Source organism: Cherax quadricarinatus, chromosome 48 (assembly GCF_038502225.1).
Source record: "Cherax quadricarinatus isolate ZL_2023a chromosome 48, ASM3850222v1, whole genome shotgun sequence".
Taxonomy (NCBI): Eukaryota; Metazoa; Arthropoda; class Malacostraca; order Decapoda; family Parastacidae; genus Cherax; species Cherax quadricarinatus.
Genome location: NC_091339.1, coordinates 30,782,437 through 30,810,223, shown reverse-complemented (window position 1 = coordinate 30,810,223; position 27,787 = coordinate 30,782,437). Strand labels below are relative to the sequence as shown.

Below are 27,787 nucleotides of genomic sequence, written 5' to 3'. Positions count from 1 at the left end.
CTCTGTCTATAAACATTATAAACACTATGTGTATATACACTCAGACAAATGATGGTCATCTGGCTTGTTGATGTGGTCGGCATTTCTCGAGCTTGAGGGCAGTGGATGACGGGTGCCATCCCCCGTTTTCTTGTTGGGTGAGTCACCCAGCTCCCGTTTTCTTTTGGTGAATGCTGGGCGAGCGCCCGTTTTCAATTGGCTGCCCATTCCCTGTGAATTAGTCTGGAGGGACTCATATATACTGATTTATATTGTAAAACACTAGTTTTACAGCTTTTTTCAAAGGACCTTGGCTCGTAGCTTATTTGTACACTGTTGTACAACATATTTGGACCACAGTGTGGCCTTTATCCAGTTTGAGCATGACCAAATTGTTGAGAAATGGTTTACCAGCTAAAGTTAAAGATTAATTGTATGGGGTACTTAGCTAATAAGACAGCTATCACTAACACAGCCACCCTTGTAGGCAAGGTCTTGAGAAGCTGTCTTATCCATTTCACAATGGGCTGTAATAGAGTATATTATGTTAATAATAATTTACCCCTAGTGGGTTGTTATGTCTGCATATTTCATTCACTGATTGCTGACGAACTTACGTGTGTGGACTCAAAAGTCTGCACGTCACTGCCAACTATAGATTGATTACAAACTCCTTGCAACACAAGAACTGCACAGTCCCATGTACTACAAGAAATCTGTAACCCACCTTGCTCTTATAGCATGAGCTATGAGGTTCTTTACACCCTCGACAGGTATCGGTGACTTAATAGAAGCTGAAGTGTCCTTGGATGTCCACGTCTTCCATAGTCCAGGAATACACACACTGGTACACTATGTTCCACAAGGTTTGTCTTTATTATTCACAATCTTATCACTAAAGAAGCTGATCACACTCCTCTGTAAGTGTTTATCGTGTTTTGTGAGACACTTTGTTCACACTAACGCATGGATCAGTGTTCTTTGTTGGTTATCCTGGTGTCAGTGTGACTCCCAGTAGGGTGAGAAGTAATCTGACCTCACAGCTTCCTAAGGTGCTGCAGTGCCCCTTGAACACACACATGAGCTTTTAAATCTCTGCACAAAATTCAATTTAAACCAGCAAATAATAGAGCCTACTAGACTGGAGAATACACTAGACCTCATCTTCACTAACAATGATGATCTGATAAGAAATGTCACCATATCAAAAACAATATACTCAGATCACAACATAATTGAGGTTCAGACATGTATGCGTGGAGTCCCAGACCGACATAATGAGACTAGTCACGAGGGAGCATTCACCAAATTCAACTTCAATAACAAAAACATAAAGTGGGGCCAAGTAAACCAAATCCTAACCGATATAAGCTGGGAAGATATACTAAGCAACACAGACCCCAACTTATGCCTAGAACAGATTAACTTGGTGGCACTCGATGTACGCACAAGGCTTATTCCTCTAAGAAAAACGAGGAGATGTAAAATAGAAAGAAACAGGCGCTCCCTTTACAGGCGACGGAAAAGAATAACAGAGCGGCTAAAAGAGGTCAATATATCTGAAATGCGTAGGGAGACACTGGTCAGAGAAATAGCAAGCATCGAACTTAAGCTAAAGGAATCTTATAGGAGTCAGGAATCGTGGGAAGAACTAAAAGCCATAAATGAAATCGAAAGAAACCCAAAGTATTTCTTCTCCTATGCCAAATCAAAGTCGAGAACAACGTCCAGTATTGGGCCCCTACTTAAACAAGATGGGTCCTACACAGATGACAGCAAGGAAATGAGTGAGCTACTCAAGTCCCAATATGACTCAGTTTTTAGCAAGCCGCTAACCAGACTGAGAGTCGAAGATCAAAATTAATTTTTTATGAGAGAGCCACAGAATTTGGTTAACACAAGCCTATCCGATGCTATCCTGACGCCAAATGACTTCGAACAGGCGATAAATGACATGCCCATGCACTCTGCCCCAGGGCCAGACTCATGGAACTCCGTGTTCATCAAGAACTGCAAGAAGCCCCTATCACGAGCCTTTTCCATCCTATGGAGAGGGAGCATGGACATGGGGGTCGTCCCACAGTTACTAAAAACAACAGACATAGCCCCACTCCACAAAGGGGGCAGTAAAGCAACAGCAAAGAACTACAGACCGATAGCACAAACATCCAATATCATAAAAAACCATACCCCGGCCGGGATTGAACCCGCGGTCATAGAGTCTCAAATCCCGGCCGGGGTATGGTTTGTTTGCAATCGTGTCATTACGATTTTGTGAGTCATCCCATATCATAAAAATCTTTGAAAGGGTCCTAAGAAGCAAGATCACCACCCATCTAGAAACCCATCACTTACCCAACCCAGGGCAACATGGGTTTAGAACAGGTCGCTCCTGTCTGTCTCAACTATTGGATCACTACGACAAGGTCCTAAATGCACTAGAAGACAAAAAGAATGCAGATGTAATATATACAGACTTTGCAAAAGCCTTCGACAAGTGTGACCATGGCGTAATAGCGCACAAAATGCGTGCTAAAGGAATAACAGGAAATGTCGGTCGATGGATCTATAATTTCCTCACTAACAGAACACAGAGAGTAGTCGTCAACAGAGTAAAGTCCGAGGCAGCTACGGTGAAAACCTTTGTTCCACAAGGCACAGTACTCGTTCCCATCTTGTTCCTCATCCTCATATCCGACATAGACAAGGATGTCAGCCACAGCACCGTGTCTTCCTTTGCAGATGACACCCGAATCTGCATGACAGTGTCTTCCATTGCAGACACTGCAAGGCTCCAGGCGGACATCAACCAAATCTTTCAGTGGGCTGCAGAAAACAATATGAAGTTCAACGATGAGAAATTTCAATTACTTAGATATGGTAAACACGAGGAAATTAAATCTTCATCAGAGTACAAAACAAATTCTGGCCACAAAATAGAGCGAAACACCAACGTCAAAGACCTGGGAGTGATCATGTCGGAGGATCTCACCTTCAAGGACCATAACATTGTATCAATCGCATCTGCTAGAAAAATGACAGGATGGATAATGAGAACCTTCAAAACTAGGGAGGCCAAGCCCATGATGACACTCTTCAGGTCACTTGTTCTATCTAGGCTGGAATATTGCTGCACACTAACAGCACCTTTCAAGGCAGGTGAAATTGCTGACCTAGAAAATATACAAAGAACCTTCACGGCGCGCATAACGGAGATAAAACACCTCAATTACTGGGAGTGCTTGAGGTTCCTAAAACTGTATTCCCTGGAATGCAGGCGGGAGAGATACATGATTATATACACCTGGAAAATCCTAGAGGGACTAGTACCGAACTTGCACACGAAAATCACTCACTACGAAAACAAAAGACTTGGCAGACGATGCAACATCCCCCCAATGAAAAGCAGGGGTGTTACTAGCACGTTAAGAGACCATACAATAAGTGTTAGGGGCCCAAGACTGTTCAACTGCCTCCCAGCATACATAAGGGGGATTACCAACAGTCCCCTGGCAGTCTTCAAGCTGGCTTTGGACAAGCACCTAAAGTCGGTTCCTGACCAGCCGGGCTGTGGCTCGTACGTTGGTTTGCGTGCAGCCAGCAGCAACAGCCTGGTTGATCAGGCTCTGATCCACCAGGAGGCCTGGTTACAGACCGGGCCGCGGGGGCGTTGACCCCCGGAACTCTCTCCAGGTAAACTCCAGGAACATAAAGGAAAAGCTGACCTAGTACTTTTTGCTTCCTTGCCCATTCCTCCACGAAGCATAGTAGAATGCTTGATTCTTGCTGTCTTGAGCATAGACAACAATGTACACTATCTTTACCATGGTAACAAAGTGGGAGCAAAATTTTCCTTAATTGTCCTGCTAAGGTAAGAGATGGACTGTCTCTTATAACTACACTTTGCAACACTGGACTCTTGCAAGTAGCGGTGGTCGCTTAACCACGACACATACTCGTATTGCATCTGGGATCAATTACTTGCTGTAGCAGTAAACAAGATGCTTGCCCCTTCTGAGAGGGCTGGGCCCCTCAGGGCTGAAAGGGGCTGAAGGGGGCTAATACCCCCCTCCGGGAGAAAATTTCTCCAAATATGACGAGCGGGGTTCCACAGGGGTAAGTCCTAGGACTGGTGCTGTTTCTTGTATAAGTGAACATGATGGAAAGAATTGACTCAGAAGTGACCCTGTTTGCAGAAGATGTGATGTTAATGAGGAGAATTCAATTGGAGGAGCACAAGACAGGACTACAGAGGGATCTAGACAGGGTGCAGACCTGGTGCAGCAACTTGCTCCTGGAGTTTAACCCCACCAAGTGCAAAGTCATGAAGATTGGGGAAAGGACAAAGAACACCACAGACAGAGTACAGTCTAGGGGGATAAAGACCACAAACCTTAAACAAGGAAAATTATTTTGGAGTGTGTATAATACCAAGCACATTTCCTGAGATGCACGTCAACCAAATAACTGCTGCAGCATATGAGCAACTAGCGAATCTAAGAATAGTATTCTGGCATCTCAGTAAGGGGTCGTTCTGCACCCTGTACACCATGTATGTCAGGCCCATATTAGAGTATGCAATTCCAGTTTGGAACAGACACCTTGCCAATCACGTCAGTAAACCAGAGAAAGTGCAAAGGTTTGCGACCAGACTGGTCCCAGAGCTAAGGGGCATGTCCTACGAGGAGAGGTTAAGGGAACTTGATCTGACGACACATGAGGACAGGAGGGACAAGGGAGGACATGATAATGACATAAAATACTGAGAGGAATCGACAAGATGGACAGAGACAGGATGTTCCAGAGATGGGACACAGCAACAAGGGAAGCCTCAGATGAGTCACAGGGATGTTAGAAAGTATTTCTTCAGTCAAAGAGTTACCAGGAAGTTTATAGTCTGGATAGTGAGGTAGTGGATGAAGATACCATACGTAGCTTTAAGAAAAGGTATGATAAAGCCCTTGGAGCAGGGCGACCAGAGGTATAATAAAGCTCATGGACCTAGTGGAGATCAGTGAAGAGTCGGAGCCAGGAGTTGTGACTCGACCCCTGCAACCACATTAAGGTGAGTACAGAACACAGTCTAACACTCACTGAGGAAGTTAAGTTGATGTAGTGTGGAGGTGACAGTGTGGTGTAGTTGTGGCAGGAGACAGCGAGCATGGTTGTCACTCACCACAGCCAGGCAGAGCCAACTCAGCTGTTTACATTTCTGCAGCAGTGTTGTCACTCCTCCACCAGTGAGGCAACCACTGAACCTCTCCAGGCGACTCCTGTACCAGGATAAAACACTATTGAACACTCACTCTTACAAACTCACCACACTCACTACTTACACTGTATATTGCACCAAGTGATAGTGAACAATATTACACTGTATATTACACCAAGAGATAGTGAACAATATTACACTGTATATTACACCAAGAGATAGTGAACAATATTACACTGTATATTACACCAAGTTTTTGTGAACAACTACAATATTACATTATATATATACAATATAATAATAACTGATCTCACACGGGTATAATATAAAAGATTTGCTTCAGCAAAGTAAGATAAATCGTAATTTACATTTGGAACATTTTAGAGATATTAGTTCCAAATCTACACACAGGAATCACTGCCCATGAGAGCACAAGACTTGGCAGGCGGTGCAACATATCCTCAGTGAATTACAGTGGAGCCATGAGGATACTAAGAGACAACATAATAAGTGTCAGGGGTCCAAGTCTGTTCATCTTCCTCCTATCATATATTAGTGGGATTACCAGTACAACCCTGGCTAGTTTCAAGACCCCTGGCTATCTTCAAAACACCTAATTGTCTTTGTGACCCACTAGCCGTCTTCAAGACTCCTAGCCGTCCTTAAGACCCCTGGCTGTCCGCAAGAAACCTAGCTGTCTTCAAGACCCTAGCTGTTTTCAAGACCCCTAGCTGCATTCAAGACCTCTCGTTGCACTCATGACTCCTGGCTGTCTTTGAGACCAACAGCTGTCAGGACCCCTGGCAGTCTTCGAGTCCCCTATCTGTCTTCAAGACTCCTGGCTGTCTTAGAACCCCCAAGCTGTCTACAAGATCCTATCTGTCTTTATGACTGCTGGAAATCTTCAAGACCCCTACATGTATTCAAAACCTGTAGCTGTCTTCAAGACCCCTAGTTGACTTCGAGACCACTAGCTGTCTTCAAGATTCCTGGCTGTCTTCAAGACCTCCAAAGTTAACTCTAAAACAATGTTAAAAATTACAACAATGTTAACAACAAAATGTTAAAAATTAATACAATGTTAACTCCAACAAAAATGTTAACACTAGAAACAATAAATTTGTTAATACCTAAACTATGTTAACACCAACAACAATGTTAACATCTACATCAATCTGAACACCAACAACAATGTTAGCATGTACATCAGAGTTAACACAAGCAGCAATGTTGCTAACACCATAATGTTAATGTTAACACCAAAAACAATGTTAAAAATTTCAACAGTGTTAACTCCAACAATAATGTTAACACTAGCAACAATGTTAATACTAAAATAATGTTAATACCAACAACAATGTTAATAGCAGGAGCAATGTTACCATCAACCACAATGTTAAAAAAAGCAATGGAGAAAATGATGACAAAGTCAATGTGGAGAAATTTTCTCCAGGAGGGGGGTATCAGCCCCCTTCAGCCCCCTTCAGCCCCTTCAGCCCCTTTCAGCCCTAAGGGGCCCAGCCCTCTCAGAAGGAGCAAATATCTTGTTTACTGCTACAGCGAATTATTCCAGATGCAGTACAAGTATACGACCTGTGGTCAAGCGACCGCCGCTCCTTGCAGTCCACTGTTGCACAGTGTATTTTAGTAAGAGACAGTACATCTCTTACCTTAGCAGGACAATTAAGGAAAATCCTGCTCCCACTTTATAATCATGGTAAATATAATGTATATTGTTGTCTATGCTTAAGACAGCAAGAATCAAACATTCTGCTTTGCTTCATCGAGGAAGTGGCAAGGAAGTAAAAGTACTAGGTCAGCTTTTTCTTTGTGCTAGGGGAATAACGGCGTGGGGCGCTGTGGCGTCTTCAGATTACTTTTGACTCTACTGTGAGTGACACTGACGCCAGGATAACCAACAAAGAACGATCTGTGCGTTAGTGTGAACAAAGTGTCTCACAAAACACGATAAACACTTACAGAGAAGTGTGATCAACTTCTTAGTGAAATTGTGTGAATAATTATTGATGAACAGTGTAACAACGAGTGTTGTGATCCAACAGAGTGTAGTGTGATATTCTTCAAAAAACACTATTCTTCAATCAACTCAATGGATATCCGGGCATATGGGTCAGATACATATACCCAGGTAAGTGTTCTAACTCGTGATGTACTACTATTGACTGCACAGTTGAGTATAAAGTCGTGAGTTAGTCACTTATCATAAACCCAGGTGATATGCTGAACTTTGAGTCCACACACGTAAGTTTGTCAGCAATCAGTGAATGAAATATGCTGACATAACACCCCCTAGGGGTAATTTATCGTTTACATAATTATATCTATTTCAGCCCATTGAGGAATGACTTCGACAGCTTCTCAAGACCTCGTCTACAAGGGCGGCTGTGCAGGCGATGAGCTGTCTTTCTAAGTTTTCCCTATACAAAATGTATAAGCTTAGCTGGTAATACCATTTCTCAACATTTTGGTCGTGCTCAAACCGGATAAAGGCCACACTGTGGTCCAAATATGTTGTACTACAGTGTACAAATAACCTACGAGAGAAGGTCCTTCGAAAAAAGCTGTAAAACTAGTGTTTTACAATATAAATCAGTATAAATGAGTCCCTCCAGACTCAATCACAGAGAATGGAGAGCCAAAAGAAAACGGGCGCTAACCCAGCGTTCAACCAAAGAAAACGGGAGCTGGGTGACTCACCCAACAAGAAAACGGGGGATGGCACCCATCATCTACTGCTCCAAGCTCGAGAAGCGCTGACGACAACAACAACCCAACTGATATTCAGTTTGTATGAGTGTTTACCTGGAGTTTACCTGGAGAGAGTTCCGGGGGTCAACGTCCCCGCGGCCCGGTCTGTGACCAGGCCTCCTGGTGGATCAGAGCCTGATCAACCAGGCTGTTACTGCTGGTGCTTGTCTAGTGCCAGCTTGAAGACTGCCAGGGGTCTGTTGGTAATCCCCCTTATGTATGCTGGGAGGTAGTTGAACAGTCTCAGGCCCCTGACACTTATTGTATGATCTCTTAACGTGCTAGTGACACCCCTTCTTTTCATTGGGGGGATGTTGCATCGTCTGCCAAGTCTTTTGCTTTCGTAGTGAGTGATTTTCGTGTGCAAGTTCGGTACTAGTCCCTCTAGGATTTTCCAGGTGTATATAATCATGTATCTCTCTCGCCTGCGTTCCAGGGAATACACGTTTAGGAACCTCAAGCACTCCCAGTAATTGAGGTGTTTTATCTCCGTTATGCGCGCCATGAAAGTTCTCTGTACATTTTCTAGGTCGGCAATTTCACCTGCCTTGAAAGGTGCTGTTAGTGTGCAGCAATACTCCAGCCTAGATAGAACAAGTGACCTGAAGAGTGTCATCATGGGCTTGGCCTCCCTAGTTTTGAAGGTTCTCATTATCCATCCTGTCATTTTTCTAGCAGATGCGATTGATACAATGTTTTGGTCCTTGAAGGTGAGATCCTCCGACATGATCACTCCCAGGTCTTTGACGTTGGTGTTTCGCTCTATTTTGTGGCCAGAATTTGTTTTGTACTCTGATGAAGATTTAATTTCCTCATGTTTACCATATCTGAGTAATTGAAATTTCTCATCGTTGAACTTCATATTGTTTTCTGCAGCCCACTGAAAGATTTGGTTGATGTCCGCCTGGAGCCTTTCAGTGTCTGCAATGGAAGACACTGTCATGCAGATTCGGGTGTCATCTGCAAAGGAAGACACGGTGCTGTGGCTGACATCCTTGTCTATGTCGGATATGAGGATGAGGAACAAGATGGGAGCGAGTACTGTGCCTTTTGGAACAGAGCTTTTCACCGTAGCTGCCTCGGACTTTACTCTGTTGACGACTACTCTCTGTGTTCTGTTAGTGAGGAAATTATAGATCCATCGACCGACTTTTCCTGTTATTCCTTTAGCACGCATTTTGTGTGTTATTACGCTATGGCCACACTTGTCGAAGGCTTTTGCAAAGTCTGTATATATTACATCTGCATTCTTTTTGCCTTCTAGTGCATTTAGAACCTTGTCGTAGTGATCCAATAGTTGAGACAGACAGGAGCGACCTGTTCTAAACCCATGTTGCCCTGGGTTGTGTAACTGATGGGTTTCTAGATGGGTGGTGATCTTGCTTCTTAGAACCCTTTCAAAGATTTTTATGATATGGGATGTTAGTGCTATTGGTCTGTAGTTCTTTGCTGTTGCTTTACTGCCCTCTTTGTGGAGTGGGGCTATGTCTGTTGTTTTTAGTAACTGTGGGACGACCCCCGTGTCCATGCTCCCTCTCCATAGGATGGAAAAGGCTCGTGATAGGGGCTTCTTGCAGTTCTTGATGAACACAGAGTTCCATGAGTCTGGCCCTGGGGCAGAGTGCATGGGCATGTCATTTATCGCCTGTTCGAAGTCATTTGGCGTCAGGATAACATCGGATAGGCTTGTGTTAATCAAATTTTGTGGCTCTCTCATAAAAAATTAATTTTGATCTTGGACTCTCAGTCTGGTTAGCGGCTTGCTAAAAACTGAGTCATATTGGGACTTGAGTAGCTCACTCATTTCCTTGCTGTCATCTGTGTAGGACCCATCTTGTTTAAGTAGGGGCCCAATACTGGACGTTGTTCTCAATTTTGATTTGGCATAGGAGAAGAAATACTTTGGGTTTCTTTCGATTTTATTTATGGCTTTTAGTTCTTCCCGCGATTCCTGACTCCTAAAGGATATACACATAGTGTTTATAATGTTTATAAACAGAAATTAAGAGACAAGATTATGTTAAAGTTTGTTTCTTATAGATATACCTGTTATATTAGAGGAACTTATTAATAAAGTGTAAGCTTTCAAATACATATTAACAGTGACATTTATATGTGTGTAAGTAATATTCACGTGTGATTTACAGTTATACAGTGACATTTATAGTGTACAGTGAATGAAGTGTATAACATTATTTACGATTAATCATCGTGGTCAGGCTGTCACAGCAAACTCAAGCCATAAACACCAGACACATGTACCCTGTACCCTTCATGGTCATTGACCCTGAGGTTAAGCTTAGTGGGTCAGTAGTGTCTGACTTGATTATTGCTGACTTAAGCATAACAAAAACTCAGCTGTTTATAGCAGTACAGTGTTTTTTAAACACTTTAAGTGTGGTGCTAGAATTTTCGGTATACCATTAAAATGGCTTGTTTGAAAACTCAGTTTCAATCTTTACAGACTAAGATTACACAATTAGAAAATCTAATTTCAGTCTGTATAGGATTAACTCAAGATACAAACATAGATTTTGATGATCTTGAGGTCAAATTTGAATTACTTACACAACGTCTGGAAATAATTAATTCAGACTATACACATTATGAAAATAAATTTCTTGAATCAGATCCATCTGAGGATGAAATTAAAAATGTTTTGGATACTTTTAGTAATCAACAATTAAGGTGGACAGGAGTACAGGCTATCTGCCGCAAAACTCTGTCACAGAGACCTACTGTAACTAGTGGTCAAACACCTGTTACACCTGTAACAACAACAAGTGTACCATTACCAAGTTTACCTACCTTGTCATTACCTATTTTCCAAGGTCATAATTATGAAGAATTCATTAGTGGTTATCAATCCATAGTAAATTCACGAACTGACGTAGATGAGATTGCTAAGTTCAATTATCTTAAATGTCTTGTGAAGGGAGAACCCTATGAACTGATTAAGTCATTTCTGGTGGTTAAAGGCAATTATCAGATAGCCTTACATGTCTTAGCAGACAATTACTTTGATGATGACAAGGCTAGAGTTAGACATGCAGTCTTAATATCAAGCTTGAAGCCACCCAAACATTGTTTTTCAGACTTACAGGCATTTAGAATCACATTAGACAATAGTCTCAGATCTCTAGGTGCTAAATATAACCTAAGACAATGTGATTGGTTTATCAGTGGTATTGTACAAGATAAGTTGTCACCACAAACTATTGAACGATTAAATATTATGTTCAATAAACGCTATTTCACTTGTGAAGAAATTAGCAATGGTTTACAAACAATAGTTTCATGCATGCAAGCAACGAGACAAGATGAAAAATCCACAAATCTCGTGGATAATAAACCTTCAAATCAGTATAAAGAGTATTCCTACTCCCACTTAACCACAGAATGGGAAATCTCATATAGGCATTTATCAAGCTCTGAATACAACAGACAGTAAACAAACTGTCACACATAAACGTTCTCCAAAATGTGTACTTTGTGATGGAACACATTGAGCACAGTGGAGGCACGTAAACAACGTGTTCATCAGCTGAAAAGGTGCATCAATTGTTTAGGTGAACACAAGGGAGGAAAATGCTCACTAAAGAAGTGTTTTAAATGCAAGGGTATGCATCATACAGCATTATGCCCAAATACTTTTGCTGAACAGCAGAAGACTTCCACAGAATCAGGAAATCAACAAGCAACAGCAATAAATGTGAGAGATAAGATTAAAGCAACTGCTCTCCCGATAGCTCGAGTTGAGTTATCTAATAAATTACACAAAACCAATGTGCTAACATGATTTGATCAAGGCTCACAAAGGTCCTTCATAAGAAGAAAAGTGTTGCAGAAACTGAATAAACAACCCTATGCCAAAGTACAGTTAGATATAGCTGGTTTTTTCCACAATTCTGGTAAACAGACATATGACCTAGCCAGAATCACTGTTTGTCTAGGAAACAGGAAAAAGACAGTAGAAGCTGTGGTAGTAGATGATTTGCCTAAGTCTGTGCAGATCCAGGGATTAAAAGAAGCAGTTGCAGCACTGAAAGCAGCTAAGGTCAAGTTAGCCTGTCCTGACACAGACGGACACTATTAGTCCAATTGATTTAATCATTGGAAGTGATTATTATGACTGTATTGTGCAAAATCTAGTAAGTAAACATGACGTTCACTTGCTGAAAACAGCAGGAGGCCACATGGTATGTGGTCCCATTCCCTCTCAAAGTGGGAAAGAAGCTGATACTGATTATACTGATTACTGATTACTGAATTATATGCAGGAAGGAATACATATAAATGACCTCATAGGGGACAGGAGCCATAGTAGGGAAACAAGTGTAGTCAAAGATAAGATAAAACCAATATTGCAAACTAGAAATACCGCAGGAAATAGCAAACAAGAGGACTCCACTAGCAATAGTGAGGATATATTACCAAAAACAACTGGTGGGAGCTCCATTGTTGGCGCTAGGGAGGATAGAAGTAAGACAGGGAAACATGCACCAACAGGGAATACAGTCACAGAAACCCAAGGCAAACGGAAACCAAGCCTGTGCACATACTATGCACTTGGTATCTGCTGGCATGGGAAATCTGGAAAAACAGATGGGACGTGCAACTATGACCACCCTAGAAAATGCCATGCCCATATGACAACAGGAAAATGCAAACTCACTTCCTGTAAGCTTTTTCACCCTGAACTGTGAACCTCTTCAGTACAGGAAAGACTGTGCTATAACTTAAATTGCCAGGCATACCATCTAAAGGGGACAAAAAGATACAAAACATCCAGGCCATGGGAAAACCTGGGTAGCCACAGCCACTCAAGAGGGAGAGGTTTTTTAGTGCCAGGAAGGAAAAAAAACTGGCAGGAAATGGCAGAAATCGTACTCCAAATCCAGTCATTCCTGGAGTGGAACCACAGTCGATGGCCTCCACTCCAAACCAACAGATACAGATACTAATGCCGGAAAAAAATCCCCCCCAGTACCAACAATACCACCAGTCCGATAACATTCTTCTTTGCAAATATACAGGGTCTAAAGCCAGCAACAAACAACAAAATACCTTTCATCCGTGGACTGCTTGCAGAGGCAAAGGCAATGTTCGCGGCTTTCACTGAGACCCACATAAAGGATCACTTGGACAACGAAATATGGATCCCAGGTTACAACCTATACAGATGTGACAGAGTGAACAGGCAAAAGGGGGGGCTTGGCCTGTACATTGCAGAGTCACTTGTTTGCACAGAACTGCTTTATGCCTCAAATGATGTAGTGGAAGTTTTAGCAGTAAAGGTCGAGAACCAAAACCTAGTCATTGTGGTAGTCTACAAGCCTCCGGATGCAACATCCCAGCAATTCCAGGAACAGCTGTTAAAAATTGACCACTGTCTGGAAAATCTTCCAGCTCCTGCACCCAACATCTTGCTCCTGGGGGATTTCAACTTAAGGCACCTAAAATGGAGGAATATAGCAAATAATATTGTTGCAGTAATAACACCAGGAGGCAGCTCTGATGAAAACTCACACTCACACGAGCTTTTAAATCTCTGCACAAAATTCAATTTAAACCAGCAAATAATAGAGCCTACTAGACTGGAGAATACACTAGACCTCATCTTCACTAACAATGATGATCTGATAAGAAATGTCACCATATCAAAAACAATATACTCAGATCACAACATAATTGAGGTTCAGAAATGTATGCGTGGAGCCCCAGACCAACATAATGAGACTAGTCACGAGGGAGCATTCACCAAATTCAACTTCAATAACAAAAACATAAAGTGGGACCAAGTAAACCAAGTCCTAACCGATATAAGCTGGGAAGATATACTAAGCAACACAGACCCCAACTTATGCCTAGAACAGATTAACTCGGTGGCACTCGATGTATGCACAAGGCTTATTCCTCTAAGAAAAAGGAGGAGTAGATGTAAAATAGAAAGAGACAGGCGCTCCCTTTACAGGCGACGGAAAAGAATAACAGAGCGGCTAAAAGAGGTCAATATATCTGAAATGCGTAGGGAGACACTGGTCAGAGAAATAGCAAGCATCGAACTTAAGCTAAAAGAATCCTTTAGGAGTCAGGAATCGCGGGAAGAACTAAAAGCCATAAATAAAATCGAAAGAAACCCAAAGTATTTCTTCTCCTATGCCAAATCAAAATCGAGAACAACGTCCAGTATTGGGCCCCTACTTAAACAAGATGGGTCCTACACAGATGACAGCAAGGAAATGAGTGAGCTACTCAAGTCCCAATATGACTCAGTTTTTAGCAAGCCGCTAACCAGACTGAGAGTCGAAGATCAAAATTAATTTTTTATGGGAGAGCCACAGAATTTGGTTAACACAAGCCTATCCGATGTTATCCTGACGCCAAATGACTACGAACAGGCGATAAATGACATACCCATGCACTCTGCCCCAGGGCCAGACTCATGGAACTCTGTGTTCATCAAGAACTGCAAGAAGCCCCTATCACGAGCCTTTTCCATCCTATGGAGAGGGAGCATGGACACGGGGGTCGTCCAACAGTTACTAAAAACAACAGACATAGCCCCACTCCACAAAGGGGGCAGTAAAGCAACAGCAAAGAACTACAGACCAATAGCACCAACATCCCATATCATAAAAATCTTTGAAAGGGTCCTAAGAAGCAAGATCACCACCCATCTAGAAACCCATCAGTTACACAACCCAGGGCAACATGGGTTTAGAACAGGTCGCTCCTGTCTGTCTCAACTATTGGATCACTACGACAAGGTCCTAAATGCACTAGAAGACAAAAAGAATGCAGATGTAATACATACAGACTTTGCAAAAGCCTTCGACAAGTGTGACCATGGCGTAATAGCGCACAAAATGCGTGCTAAAGGAATAACAGGAAAAGTCGGTCGATGGATCTATAATTTCTTCACTAACAGAACACAGAGTAGTCGTCAACAGAGTAAAGTCCGAGGCAGCTACGGTGAAAAGCTCTGTTCCAAAAGGCACAGTACTCGCTCCCATCTTGTTCCTCATCCTCATATCCGACACAGACAAGGATGTCAGCCACAGCAACGTGTCTTCCTTTGCAGATGACACCCGAATCTGCATGACAGTGTCTTCCATTGCAGACACTGCAAGGCTCCAGGCGGACATCAACCAAATCTTTCAGTGGGCTGCAGAAAACAATATGAAGTTCAACGATGAGAAATTTCAATTACTCAGATATGGTAAACATGAGGAAATTAAATCTTCATCAGAGTACAAAACAAATTCTGGCCACAAAATAGAGCGAAACACCAACGTCAAAGACCTGGGAGTGATCATGTCGGAGGATCTCACCTTCAAGGACCATAACATTGTATCAATCGCATCTGCTAGAAAAATGACAGGATGGATAATGAGAACCTTCAAAACTAGGGAGGCCAAGCCCATGATGACACTCTTCAGGTCACTTGTTCTATCTAGGCTGGAATATTGCTGCACACTAACAGCACCTTTCAAGGCAGGTGAAATTGCCGACCTAGAAAATGTACAGAGAACTTTCACGGCGCGCATAACGGAGATAAAACACCTCAATTACTGGGAGCGCTTGAGGTTCCTAAACCTGTATTCCCTGGAACGCAGGAGGGAGAGATACATGATTATATACACCTGGAAAATCCTAGAGGGACTAGTACCGAACTTGCACACGAAAATCACTCACTACGAAAGCAAAAGACTTGGCAGACGATGCACCATCCCCCCAAAGAAAAGCAGGGGTGTCACTAGCACGTTAAGAGACCATACAATAAGCGTCAGGGGCCCGAGACTGTTCAACTGCCTCCCAGCACACATAAGGGGGATTACCAACAGACCCCTGGCAGTCTTCAAGCTGGCACTGGACAAGCACCTAAAGTGAGTTCCTGATCAGCCGGGCTGTGGCTCGTACGTTGGTTTGCGTGCAGCCAGCAGCAACAGCCTGGTTGATCAGGCTCTGATCCACCAGGAGGCCTGGTCACAGACCGGGCCGCGGGGTCGTTGACCCCCGGAACTCTCTCCAGGTAAACTCCAGGATTCAGTGGAAAATGTACTAGTTACGAGAATAACCGCTGATCATGTACCACAGCAAAAATTATCATTGCTGGAAGAAATGAATGAACCAGTTGATAAGTTGTGGGATTTAGATGCGACAGGTATTGATGTAAATAAACCAAGCCTACAAGAGTCTCAGACTTATAGCCAATATTTGGACACTGTCAAATATAAAGACGGACAGTATATGGTTAGGCTACCATGGAAATTAAATCCACCACATCTCCCTAGCAATTATCGCATAGCTTTCGGACAAATGAAAGCACAAATACATGAGCTCCTGAAGAATCCAGAGCTACTGACTGTCTATGATAAACCATACCCCGGCCGGGATTGAACCCGCGGTCAGAGAGTCTCAAAACTCCAGCCCGTCGCGTTAGCCACTAGACCAGCTAACGCGACGGGCTGGAGTTTTGAGACTCTCTGACCGCGGGTTCAATTCCGGCCGGGGTATGGTTTGTTTGCAATCGTGTCATTACGATTTCGTGAGTCTATGATAATATCATACAAGAACAGTTGGACAATAAATTCATTGAGGAAATAGTCGAAGATAAGTTGAAGACAAACGCTCATTATCTCCCGCACCATGGAGTCAGAAAAGATTCTGAAACCTCTCCACTACGTGTTGTATACAATTGCAGTGCACGTGCAAATAAAGATGTAGCAAGTCTTAATGACTGTCTGATGACCGGACCCTCACTAACTGAGAAGCTTGGAGACGTGCTTATGAAATTTCGCACAAACACATATGCCTACACGGCTGATATTTCCAAAGCTTTCTTAAGAGTAGGACTACAAGAAATAGATAGAGATTATACTCGATTCTTGTGGCCTGAAAATCCACATGATCCTCAAAGTCCTGTGAAAACTTATCGTTTCAAATCAGTATTATTTGGTGCAACATCCTCTCCATTCTTACTAGAAGCTACTCTAAATACACATTTGAAGAAATCTGAAAGTCCCTTCAAAGAAATCTTAAAGAAAAGTTTCTATGTGGACAATCTTCAAGGTACTGTGAATAAAGAGGAGGATTTGAAATCTTTATACAGAGAAGCTAACAAGGAGATGAAAGAAGCAAATATGCCTCTAAGGATGTGGAATAAAAATTCAAAGCAATTAAGGGAACTTATCAAAGATTTCCCTGAAGCTGAAATTCCTGATTGCAACAATATGCTGGGACTTAATTGGAACACACATTAATATAATTTGAGTCTAAAAAAGACAAACAATAAATCATGCAGTACACTCACTAAACGTAGTTTACTGTCAGAGGTATCACAATCTGATACCTCTGACAGTAAACTACAGAGGTATCACCAATTACCATAAAGGGTAAAATGCTTATGCAAGATGCATGGAAGCTCAAAATTGGATGGGATGAGAACTTGCCTCTAGAAATGAGTCAAGCATGGGATGAAATATCCAGGGAGTTTAAACAACTTCATCAAATTAAATTTCCCAGACTAATAGGTCAAGAGGGAAACAATTACACATTACATGTGTTCTGTGATGCGTCAACCAGAGGTTATGGCGCTGTAGCTTACATGAGTAATGCTGAAGGAGGTACACTAATTACTTCAAAGGCCAGGGTAGCACCCTTGAAGGTCAGAACAGTACCACAATTGGAACTGACAGCACTCTATGTAGGTACAAAATTAGCTGTCTATCTCAACAAAGTACTTGATCATCTTACTATTGAAAAAACCGTGATCTGGAGTGATAATGAAGCAGTTCTCCAGTGGTTAAGAAATAATAAGAGTAAGTTGGTCTATGTACAGAACAGAGCAGCAGAAATAAAAGAGATGCAGAGAGATTATCTCTTTCTCCACGTCTCTACCCAAGAGAATCCAGCTGACATGTTGTCACGTGGTGTCCCACTCAAGAAATTTGTGGATAATAAATTATGGCTCCACGGACCGAACTGGCTCTCTAATGAAAATAACTGGCCTCAGCAAAAGGCTCACATTATGTCAGAAGAAACAGTCTGCTTGAACACAGCAAAAATAAGTTGTGTAAATACTGCAGACACAACAGAAATAGCCATTGATGGATCTAAATACTTATCTTTGGGTAAACTCTTAAGAGTTACAGCTCTTGTCTTTAAATTCATTAAAGGAATAAAACCTGATTATGAATGTCTTGAACCCATTAAATACTGGGTGAAACTAATACAGAAAGATGTTTTCTCTACAGAATATGAATTTCTGGAAACACAAGATAAATCCCCAAAGAAACCTGTTATGATTAATTCTTTAGGACTTTATCTCGACTCAGAAAAGATTATAAGATGTCGAGGAAGAATTCATAATTCTTCACTACCTAAAGAAGCCATACATCCAATATTGATCCCCAAGAATCATTGGCTAACAAAACTGATTGAGCAAAACGCCCACAGTAACGTGTTACATGGTGGGGTAGCTGACACACTTTGTCATATACGACAATCCTACTGGATACCTCAAGGTCGACAAAGTGTGAAAAAACAAATAAAGGACTGTATTACTTGTCGTCACTATGATATGCGAGTATGTCAGTATCCAGGTCCGCCTCCATATCCCTCTGAAAGAGTTTGTCATGTCACTCCATTTGAGGTGACAGGTGTAGATTTCACTGGACTAATAATTTTAACCAAAACAGTTGACAAAGTTTCCATCAAGGTGTACATCTGTCTGTTCACTTGTGCTACAACTAGAGCAGTACATCTAGAAGTAGCCACTGACATGTCTGCTGAAACCTTTATCAAATTATTCAGACGGTGTGCAGGCAGAAAGGCATGTCCCAGACTGATGATTTCAGACAATGCAACGAACTTTGTTGCTGGTGCTGCTTATATAAGCAAGATCTTTGATCAACCAGAAGTACAACAGATGCTGAATCAACGCAGTTGTCGTTGGAGATACATTACTCCTAAATCTCCATGGCACGGCGGATTTTATGAAAGAATGATCGGCATTGTAAAACGTTGTTTAAGGAAGACTCTTCATCGTCAGAGAATAGACTTAGAAGAATTCCGTACAGTTGTGACTGAAATAGAAAATAGAGTCAACAACAGACCTCTTACTTATGTTACCGATGATCTGGACAATTTAGAAGTGTTAAGTTCATCTCATTTACTCCATGGCAGAAGGCTCGAACCTGTTCCTCCCTTGAATGATAAAGAAATCATAAAGGATCCTACTTATTTCGAACCTGAGCAACTCAGACTTAAATTCAAACACCTTAATAAAGTGATTGAACGTTTGGAGAAAAATTGGCGAGAAGACTATCTCGCCTTATTGAGAGAACACTTCTATGGAGCTGGTGTTCCTGAAAATCATAAGTCCTTAAGACCTGGTGACATAGTGATTATTGACAATGATGGTCCGAGGTCCCAATGGCCACTTGGAAAAATTGTGACCTTATATCCTGATGCAAATGGACTCATCAGGATAGTTGATGTTTTAAGCAAAGGTGTAGTGAATAAGCGGACAATAAATAAACTAGTGCCGTTAGAATTACACAGTGTTGAAAACAAAATTAGTGATTCTCCAGAAACCACACAGACTAAAGCTGTTCAGAAAAGACAAGCAGCAGTGGTGGCGAGTGAGAAAATCAAATTAATGTTAAATGATGAATAGTTCACCTGCAGCGAACCTCCGCCGCCCCCCAGTGTGGAGAAATTTTCTCCAGGAGGGGGGTATCAGCCCCCTTCAGCACCCTTCAGCCCCTTCAGCCCCTTTCAGCCCTGAGGGGCCCAGCCCTCTCAGAAGGGGCAAATATCTTGTTTACTGCTAATGCGAGTAATTGATCCCAGATGTAGTACCAGTATTCGACCTGTGGTCAAGCGACCGCCACTCCATGTGGTCCAGTGTTGCCAAGTGTAGTTTAATAAGAGACAGTCCATCTCTTACCTTAGCAGGACAATTAAGGAAAATCCTGCTCCCACTTTTTTATCATGGTAAAGATAGTGTATATTGTTGTCTATGCTTAAGACAGCAAGAATCAAACATTCTGCTTTGTTTCATCGAGGAAGTGGCAAGGAAGTAAAAGTACTAGGTCAGTTTTTCCTTTGTGCTAGGGGAGTAACAGCGTGGGGTGCTGTGGCATCTTCAGATTACTTTTGACTCTACTGAGAGTGACACTGATGCCAGGATAACCAACAAAGAACGATCTGTGCGTTAGTGTGAACAAAGTGTCTCACAAAACACGATAAACACTTACAGAGAAGTGTGATCAACTTCTTAGTGATATTGTGTGAACAATTATTGATGAACAGTGTAACAACGATTGTTGCGATCCAACAGAGTGTAGTGTGACATTCTTCAAAAAACACTATTCTTCAATCAACTCAATGGATATCCGGGCATAATTATGGGTCAGATACATATACCCAGGTAAGTGTTCTAACTCGTGATGTACTACTATTGACTGCGCAGTTGAGTATAAAGTCGTGAGTTAGTCACTTATCATAAACCCAGGTGATATGCTGAACTTTGAGTCCACACACGTAAGTTTGTCAGCAATCAGTGAATGAAATATGCTGACATAACACTCCCTAGAGGTAATTTATTGTTTACATAATTATATCTATTTCAGCCCATTGAGGAATGACTTCGACAGCTTCTCAAGACCTCGTCTGCAGGGGCGGCTGTGCAGGCGATGAGCTGTCTTTCTAAGTTAAGTTTTCCCTATACAAAATGTATAAGCTTAGCTGGTAATACCATTTCTCAACAGTCAATGTTAACACTAGCAACAATATTACCAACAACATTGTTAACACCTATATCTGTGTTAACACAAATAACAATATTAACACCAACAATAATGTTAATGCCAACAAGAATGTTAACACTCAGCAATTTTAACATATATAACAATGTTAACACCTGCATCAATAACACCAATAACATCAATAACACCAATAACAATGTTAACACTATCAACAATGTTAACCCTAGCAACAGTATTAACACTGAGAATAATGTTAACGTTATCTACAATGTTAATACTAGCAACAGTGTTAACACTAACAACAATGTTAACAACCGAAACAATATTTACACTAACTACAATGTCAACACCAAGAACAATGTTAACACCTACATCAGTGTTACCATCAGCATCTATTTTAACACAACAGCAATGTTAACACCAACAACAATGTCATCACCAGCGACAATGTTAACACCTAAATCAATGTTAGTACCAGCACAAATTTTAGCACCAACAACAATGTTAACACCTACATCAATGTTATCACCAACAGCAATGTTAACACACACATCATTAACATTAATTAACACTATTGTTACAAAAAAGATAATATTATATTCAGTAATATTATTAAAATTAACAATAATGTTAAGATAAAGATTATGTTATCATATACAGTAACATTATTAAAATTAACGTAAACAATAACTCACCCAGACTGAATATCTTGTAGAAGGTTGTTAGAAGTGGTGGCTGTGTCAGCATGATGGTAGTGGTGGTCCAGTCTGAGGTGTGTACACTGATGGTGGGTGAGGGCAGCCAGCAGGTCAGGCAGGTCAGGCAGGTCACTAGGGTCACCCCAGATAGTAATCTCCACATCTGTGGACCTGAGGTGTGGCAAGAGAGCAGCGTAGCTTCTCACACGTTCATCACGTATGAAAAACACTTCATCTACAGTGAAAATGTCAGATATTTCTTTGACAGTTACTGGAGACATCTTAGTGTTGTCAAGGAGATGGAGCCACTGGTCATCGTGACTCATACCAGACTCTTGTAGGAGATGAACCACTTCCCGTGCAGGTGCTTCAGGTACCGTGTCTAATACCAGGTGCAGCAACCCAGCCACATGTATCAGAACATTCTGGTACTTGTTCATGTCTACCTTGGATGACTTGATGCTCTCTTTTAACACTCCTCTGATACTGACAGGTGAAGCAGGTGTACGTGATGCTAGTGTAGGTGATACTGGTGTTGGTGATGGTGATATAGTTGTCGCAAGTGGTTGGGAAGACACAGATGGTGTCTTCATCACTGGTATTGGTGAAGATTGCAGCTGGTGCTTGAGTGTCATCACAATATGCAGAGCACTGAAGTAATCTTGGATTCCCTTGTGTGGTGCAGAGTAGCGCTCCTGGATGCCTTGCCAAGTCCATATTGGCTTCAAACTGAAGAAAGCAGACATCATCTCATGGTAAGGTATATCATGTTTGTTACAAGCAGATATTAGTTCATCTACAGTCTCTTCTTCAAGACTCAACTGGTCACGTGACAAACTCTCTAGTGATGTTGCGTATATTATCTTCAATATTTCTTGAACACTCTTCTGTAGAGTACTTTCATTCATCACCTTCATCTCTGAACAGTTAGTTAATCTCTGTAATAACTTACTTTGACACATATGATGTACTTTATGGTAGAGTTCTGTTTGTGTTATGGTTATGTTTGATTTATCAGGTTCCTGGTCCAAGATGTAAATGAAAAATGTTAAATTCATAGGTAGACGTAAGTGTTCGTGAAGTCCTGCAACTTTCCTCACCTTATTCACTAGTTCTTCAGTGCTTCTGTTACTGTTGGTCAGCTTAGTTATCTCCTGGTGAGTCTGACGCACAAATTCTGCCATATGTTCTTCCTTTATGCCTAGTAGTTCAGCATTTGCCACATTATAACCTTCAGGGATCGTCAAGCTGAACATTTCAACTGCTTCAGGTCTTGTGGTGCAGATAAAATTTGTGTTAACAGAGTTTTGGAATTCCAGTAAAAGATTTTTGACTAATGTTCTGGAGTTGTTATTGAGTTCATCCAGACCATCAACCATTATTATTATCTTACAAAGCTTTATTATTTTAGGCAAAATATTTCTGAATTTTGCTGAAACATCTGGAAATAGTTTGTCTAATAGATGATGGTAGGAGTTGATGGTATTGTCCCTGCACTGCACCCACAGTAAGAGGTCATAATTATCTAAACCCTTCATGTTACCTTGACCACCTTGTATCCATTCCTCAGTTATTAGCTTAACTAGAGTGGTCTTGCCACTGCCTGCAACACCTTCAAGCAACAGTATTTGTGGTCGTGCACAGGAACCTTGTTGTTGTGTGCCAGAGCTCACACTTGATGCCACAGATGTTGTCTGGACAAGTGAGAGAAGGTCTCTATAATCTTTGTGTTCATTTTTACCTCTACGTCTTCCTTGTTTAACTTCAATATCGACAAAAATTTTGTCTACTTTAAGTTGAAAATTGTCGTTGATAAAAGATACTGGGTTAATATTAATGATTTCTCTTAAAATCTTCTCCAGTTTTTCATAACTATCTTTCATGATAATTTGTTTTATATCATCACTACAATACTTCATAATATCTTCCTCTCCAAGAATCTCATTCATGATGTCGTCCAGTTTATCATTCATCTGCTGGATCTCCTTGCTAACTTCATCCTGGTCTCTTCTATACTTCTCTCCAGATGTCGTAAGACAACCAGTTAACAACTCCCGAAGTTTTCTCATTTTTTCAAAATAATCTTCATCAGTAACTGCAAGTGGACCGTGAACAGCATCGTTCCTCATGTCGTTTATGGCAGTGATGTAGTACTCCATTTCTTTACTCTCAGTGATCCATATTGGATCACTGAGAGGAGCAACATTCTCACAAGCAAGTTTGATGCTCCTACACAGCAGTGGAACATCAAACTCTCTTCCATTTGGACTTCTATTAATGAGTTTCTTTTGTGTTTTGTTAAACTTTCGATCTTTACTATTGAGTTTTAAGTAGTTTGCAGATGATGTTTGTTTCAAGTTGCTTAAATAATGATCAAGCTGTGTAGTATCAGGTTTATCTGGTGTTCCCCAGCAGAATGTGTGATGCAACACTCCTCTACCACACTCACTCAAAGCTTTCATGATTCTGAACCCATTATTTTCTTCCTTAGTTATTACAGCCATGACACAGTAGTAGCAAGATTAAGTTAATAATGTTAACGATTGTATTGCTGTTGATTCTCAGATACTGTTGCTGATAGTGTTGCTGTTGCTTCTCAGATACTGTTGCTGACAGTGTTGCTGTTGCTTCTCAGATACTGTTGCTGATAGTGTTGCTGTTGCTTCTCAGATACTGTTGCTGACAGTGTTGCTGTTGCTTCTCAGATACTGTTGCTGATAGTGTTGCTGTTGCTTCTCAGATATTGTTGCTGACAGTGTTGCTGTTGCTTCTCAGATACTGTTGCTGACAGTGTTGCTGTTGCTTCTCAGATATTGTTGCTGACAGTGTTGCTGTTGCTTCTCACATATTGTTGCTGACAGTGTTGCTGTTGCTTCTCAGATACTGTTGCTGACTGTGTTGCTGTTGCTTCTCAGATACTGTTGCTGACTGTGTTGCTGTTGCTTCTCAGATATTGTTGCTGACAGTGTTGCTGTTGCTTCTCAGATACTGTTGCTGACAGTGCTGCTGTTGCTTCTCAGATACTGTTACTGGCGAAGTTGCTTTTGCGTCTCAGATATTGTTGTTACTGACGTAGCTCCTGATATTGTTGTTGCTGACGTAGCTCCTGATATTGTTGTTGCTGACGTAGCTCCTGATACTTCAACACAAGACCAGGAACCTGAAAAAATAAAAGACATGATTTGTAATATGCGTAATATTATAAGTGTCAGACTGTAACATGTATAATATTACAAGTGTCAGACTGTAACATGTATAATATTACAAGTGTCAGACTGTAACATGTATAATATTACAAGTGTCAGACTGTAACATGTATAATATTACAAGTGTCAGACTGTAACATGTATAATATTACAAGTGTCAGACTGTAACATGTATAATATTACAAGTGTCAGACTGTAACATGTATAATATTACAAGTGTCAGACTGTAACATGTATAATATTACAAGTGTCAGACTGTAACATGTATAATATTACAAGTGTCAGACTGTAACATGTATAATATTACAAGTGTCAGACTGTAACATGTATAATATTACAAGTGTCAGACTGTAACATGTATAATATTACAAGTGTCAGACTGTAACATGTATAATATTACAAGTGTCAGACTGTAACATGTATAATATTACAAGTGTCAGACTGTAACATGTATAATATTACAAGTGTCAGACTGTAACATGTATAATATTACAAGTGTCAGACTGTAACATGTATAATATTACAAGTGTCAGACTGTAACATGTATAATATTACAAGTGTCAGACTGTAACATGTATAATATTACAAGTGTCAGACTGTAACATGTATAATATTACAAGTGTCAGACTGTAACATGTATAATATTACAAGTGTCAGACTGTAACATGTATAATATTACATGTGTCAGACTGTAACATGTATAATATTACAAGTGTCAGACTGTAACATGTACATATTACAAGTGTCATACTGTCACAAGTGTGTATGTATAATATTACAAGTGTCAGACTGTAACATGTATAATATTACAAGTGTCAGACTGTAACATGTATAATATTACAAGTGTCAGACTGTAACATGTATAATATTACAAGTGTCAGACTGTAACATGTATAATATTACAAGTGTCAGACTGTAACATGTATAATATTACAAGTGTCAGACTGTAACATGTATAATATTACAAGTGTCAGACTGTAACATGTATAATATTACAAGTGTCAGACTGTAACATGTATAATATTACAAGTGTCAGACTGTAACATGTATAATATTACAAGTGTCAGACTGTAACAAGTGTCAGACTGTAACATGTATAATATTACAAGTGTCAGACTGTAACATGTATAATATTACAAGTGTCAGACTGTAACATGTATAATATTACAAGTGTCAGACTGTAACATGTATAATATTACAAGTGTCAGACTGTAACATGTATAATATTACAAGTGTCAGACTGTAACATGTATAATATTACAAGTGTCAGACTGTAACATGTATAATATTACAAGTGTCAGACTAACATGTATAATATTACAAGTGTCAGACTGTAACATGTATAATATTACAAGTGTCAGACTGTAACATGTATAATATTACAAGTGTCAGACTGTAAGTATAATATTACAAGTGACAGACTGTAACATGTATAATATTACAAGTGTCAGACTGTAACATGTATAATATTACAAGTGTCAGACTGTAACATGTATAATATTACAAGTGTCAGACTGTAACATGTATAATATTACAAGTGTCAGACTGTAACATGTACTCACTTATTTGTACTCGCCAATTTGTGGTTGCAGTGGTCGAGACTCTGCTCCTGGCACTGCCTCTTCCCTGATCGCTACTAGGTCCTCTCTCCCCATGCTCCATGAGCTTTATCATATCTTGACTTAAAGCTATGTATGGTTCCTACCTCCACTACATCACTTGCTAGAATATTCCACTTCCTGACAACTCTATGACTGAAGAAATACTTTCTAACATCTCTTTGACTCATCTGAGTCTTCAATTTCCAATTGTGACCCTCTTGTTTCTGTCCCCTCACTAGAACAGCCTGTCTCTGTACACCTTATCTATTTCTCGCAGTATTTTGTATGTCGTTATCAGGTCTCCCCTGACCCTCCTGTCCTCCAGTGTCGTTAGGCCGATTTCCCTTAACCTTTCTTCCTTAGCTCTGGAACCAGCCTTGTTGCAAACCTTTACACTTTCTCTAATTTTTTGATGTACTTGACAAGGTGTGGGTTCCAAAATGGTGCTGCATACTCCAGTATGGGCCTGACGTAACATGTATAATATGACATAAGAACATAAGAAAGAAGAAACATTGCAGCAGGCCTACTGGCCTATGCGAGGCAGGTCCAATTCTCCCACCGAGTTGAGCCAATGCCTTGACCTAGTGAGGTCAGACATGTCATTTAAGGAAGGAGCACGGAATCTGACCTAGTAGCACAAGCTAGTCAGGTCAAACTCACACCCACCCACACCCACTCATGTGTTTATTCAACCTATTTTTAAAACTACACAACGTCTTAGTGTCTATGACGGTACTCGGGAGTTTGTTCCACCCATCCACAACTCTATTACCAAACCAGTGCTTTCCTACATCCTTCCTGAATCTGAATTTTTCCAATCTAAAACCATTGCTGTGAGTACTGTTTATGTTACATATTTTTAGCATGCCATTTACATCCCCTTTATTAATTCCTGTTTTCCATTTATACACCTCAATCATATCCCTCCCTAATTCTGCACCTTTCTAGAGAGTGCAGATTCAGGGTCCTCAGTTTATCCTCATAGGGAAGATTTCTGATACATGGGATAAACTTTGTCATCCTCCTTTGTATGTTTTCCAGTGCATTTATATCCAATCTGTAATTCGGTGACCAAAACTATACAGATATATAGAGTTGAAGAACAAACTAAGGACTTCTATTATTTATATTTCTTGATATGATGCCAAGGATTCTGTTAGTTTTATTGCGAACACTTATGCACTGTTGTCTTGGTTTCAAATTACTGCTGACCAGAACTCCTAAATCCTTTTCGCAATCAGTAGTATCAAGATCTACATTATTTATTTTATATGTAGCATGGTTATTTTCCTCTCCAACATTTAGAACTTTGCATTTGTCTACATTAAACTGCATATCCCACTTCTCCGACCACTGCATCACTCAATTCAAATCATCCTGGAGTGCTCTATGTCCTCATTAGAATGAATTGGACTGCCTATTTTGGTGTGATTAGCAAATCTGCTTATAACGCTGTTTATTCCCTCATATATGTCGTTCATGTAGATTATGAACAACGAAGGGCCGTACACTGACCCCTGTGGAACACCGCTTGTGATGTGCC

At 40.8% G+C, this 27,787-nt stretch overlaps 1 protein-coding gene across 8 annotated transcripts in view; it reads right to left on the bottom strand.

The window, feature by feature from the left end:
• Window positions 1-24,835, bottom strand: part of LOC128696160 (uncharacterized) — a 175,533-nt gene extending 150,698 nt beyond the window's left edge. For 4 of the 8 annotated variants that reach the window (XR_011393286.1, XR_011393285.1, XR_011393287.1 and 1 more), the window contains exon 1: window positions 21,432-24,835. Coding sequence is in view for 1 of the 8 variants with exons in the window: in XM_070095059.1 (XP_069951160.1) it covers window positions 5,074-5,252; window positions 21,432-23,938 (2,686 nt within the window). In the remaining 7 variants the exon portion in view is untranslated. Of the gene's footprint in view, window positions 1-5,073; window positions 5,253-21,431 lie in introns of all 8 variants that reach the window. The other 4 variants (XR_011393284.1, XR_011393283.1, XR_011393282.1 and 1 more) reach the window with 3 other exon arrangements.
• Between the last annotated feature and the right edge of the window lie 2,952 nt (window positions 24,836-27,787).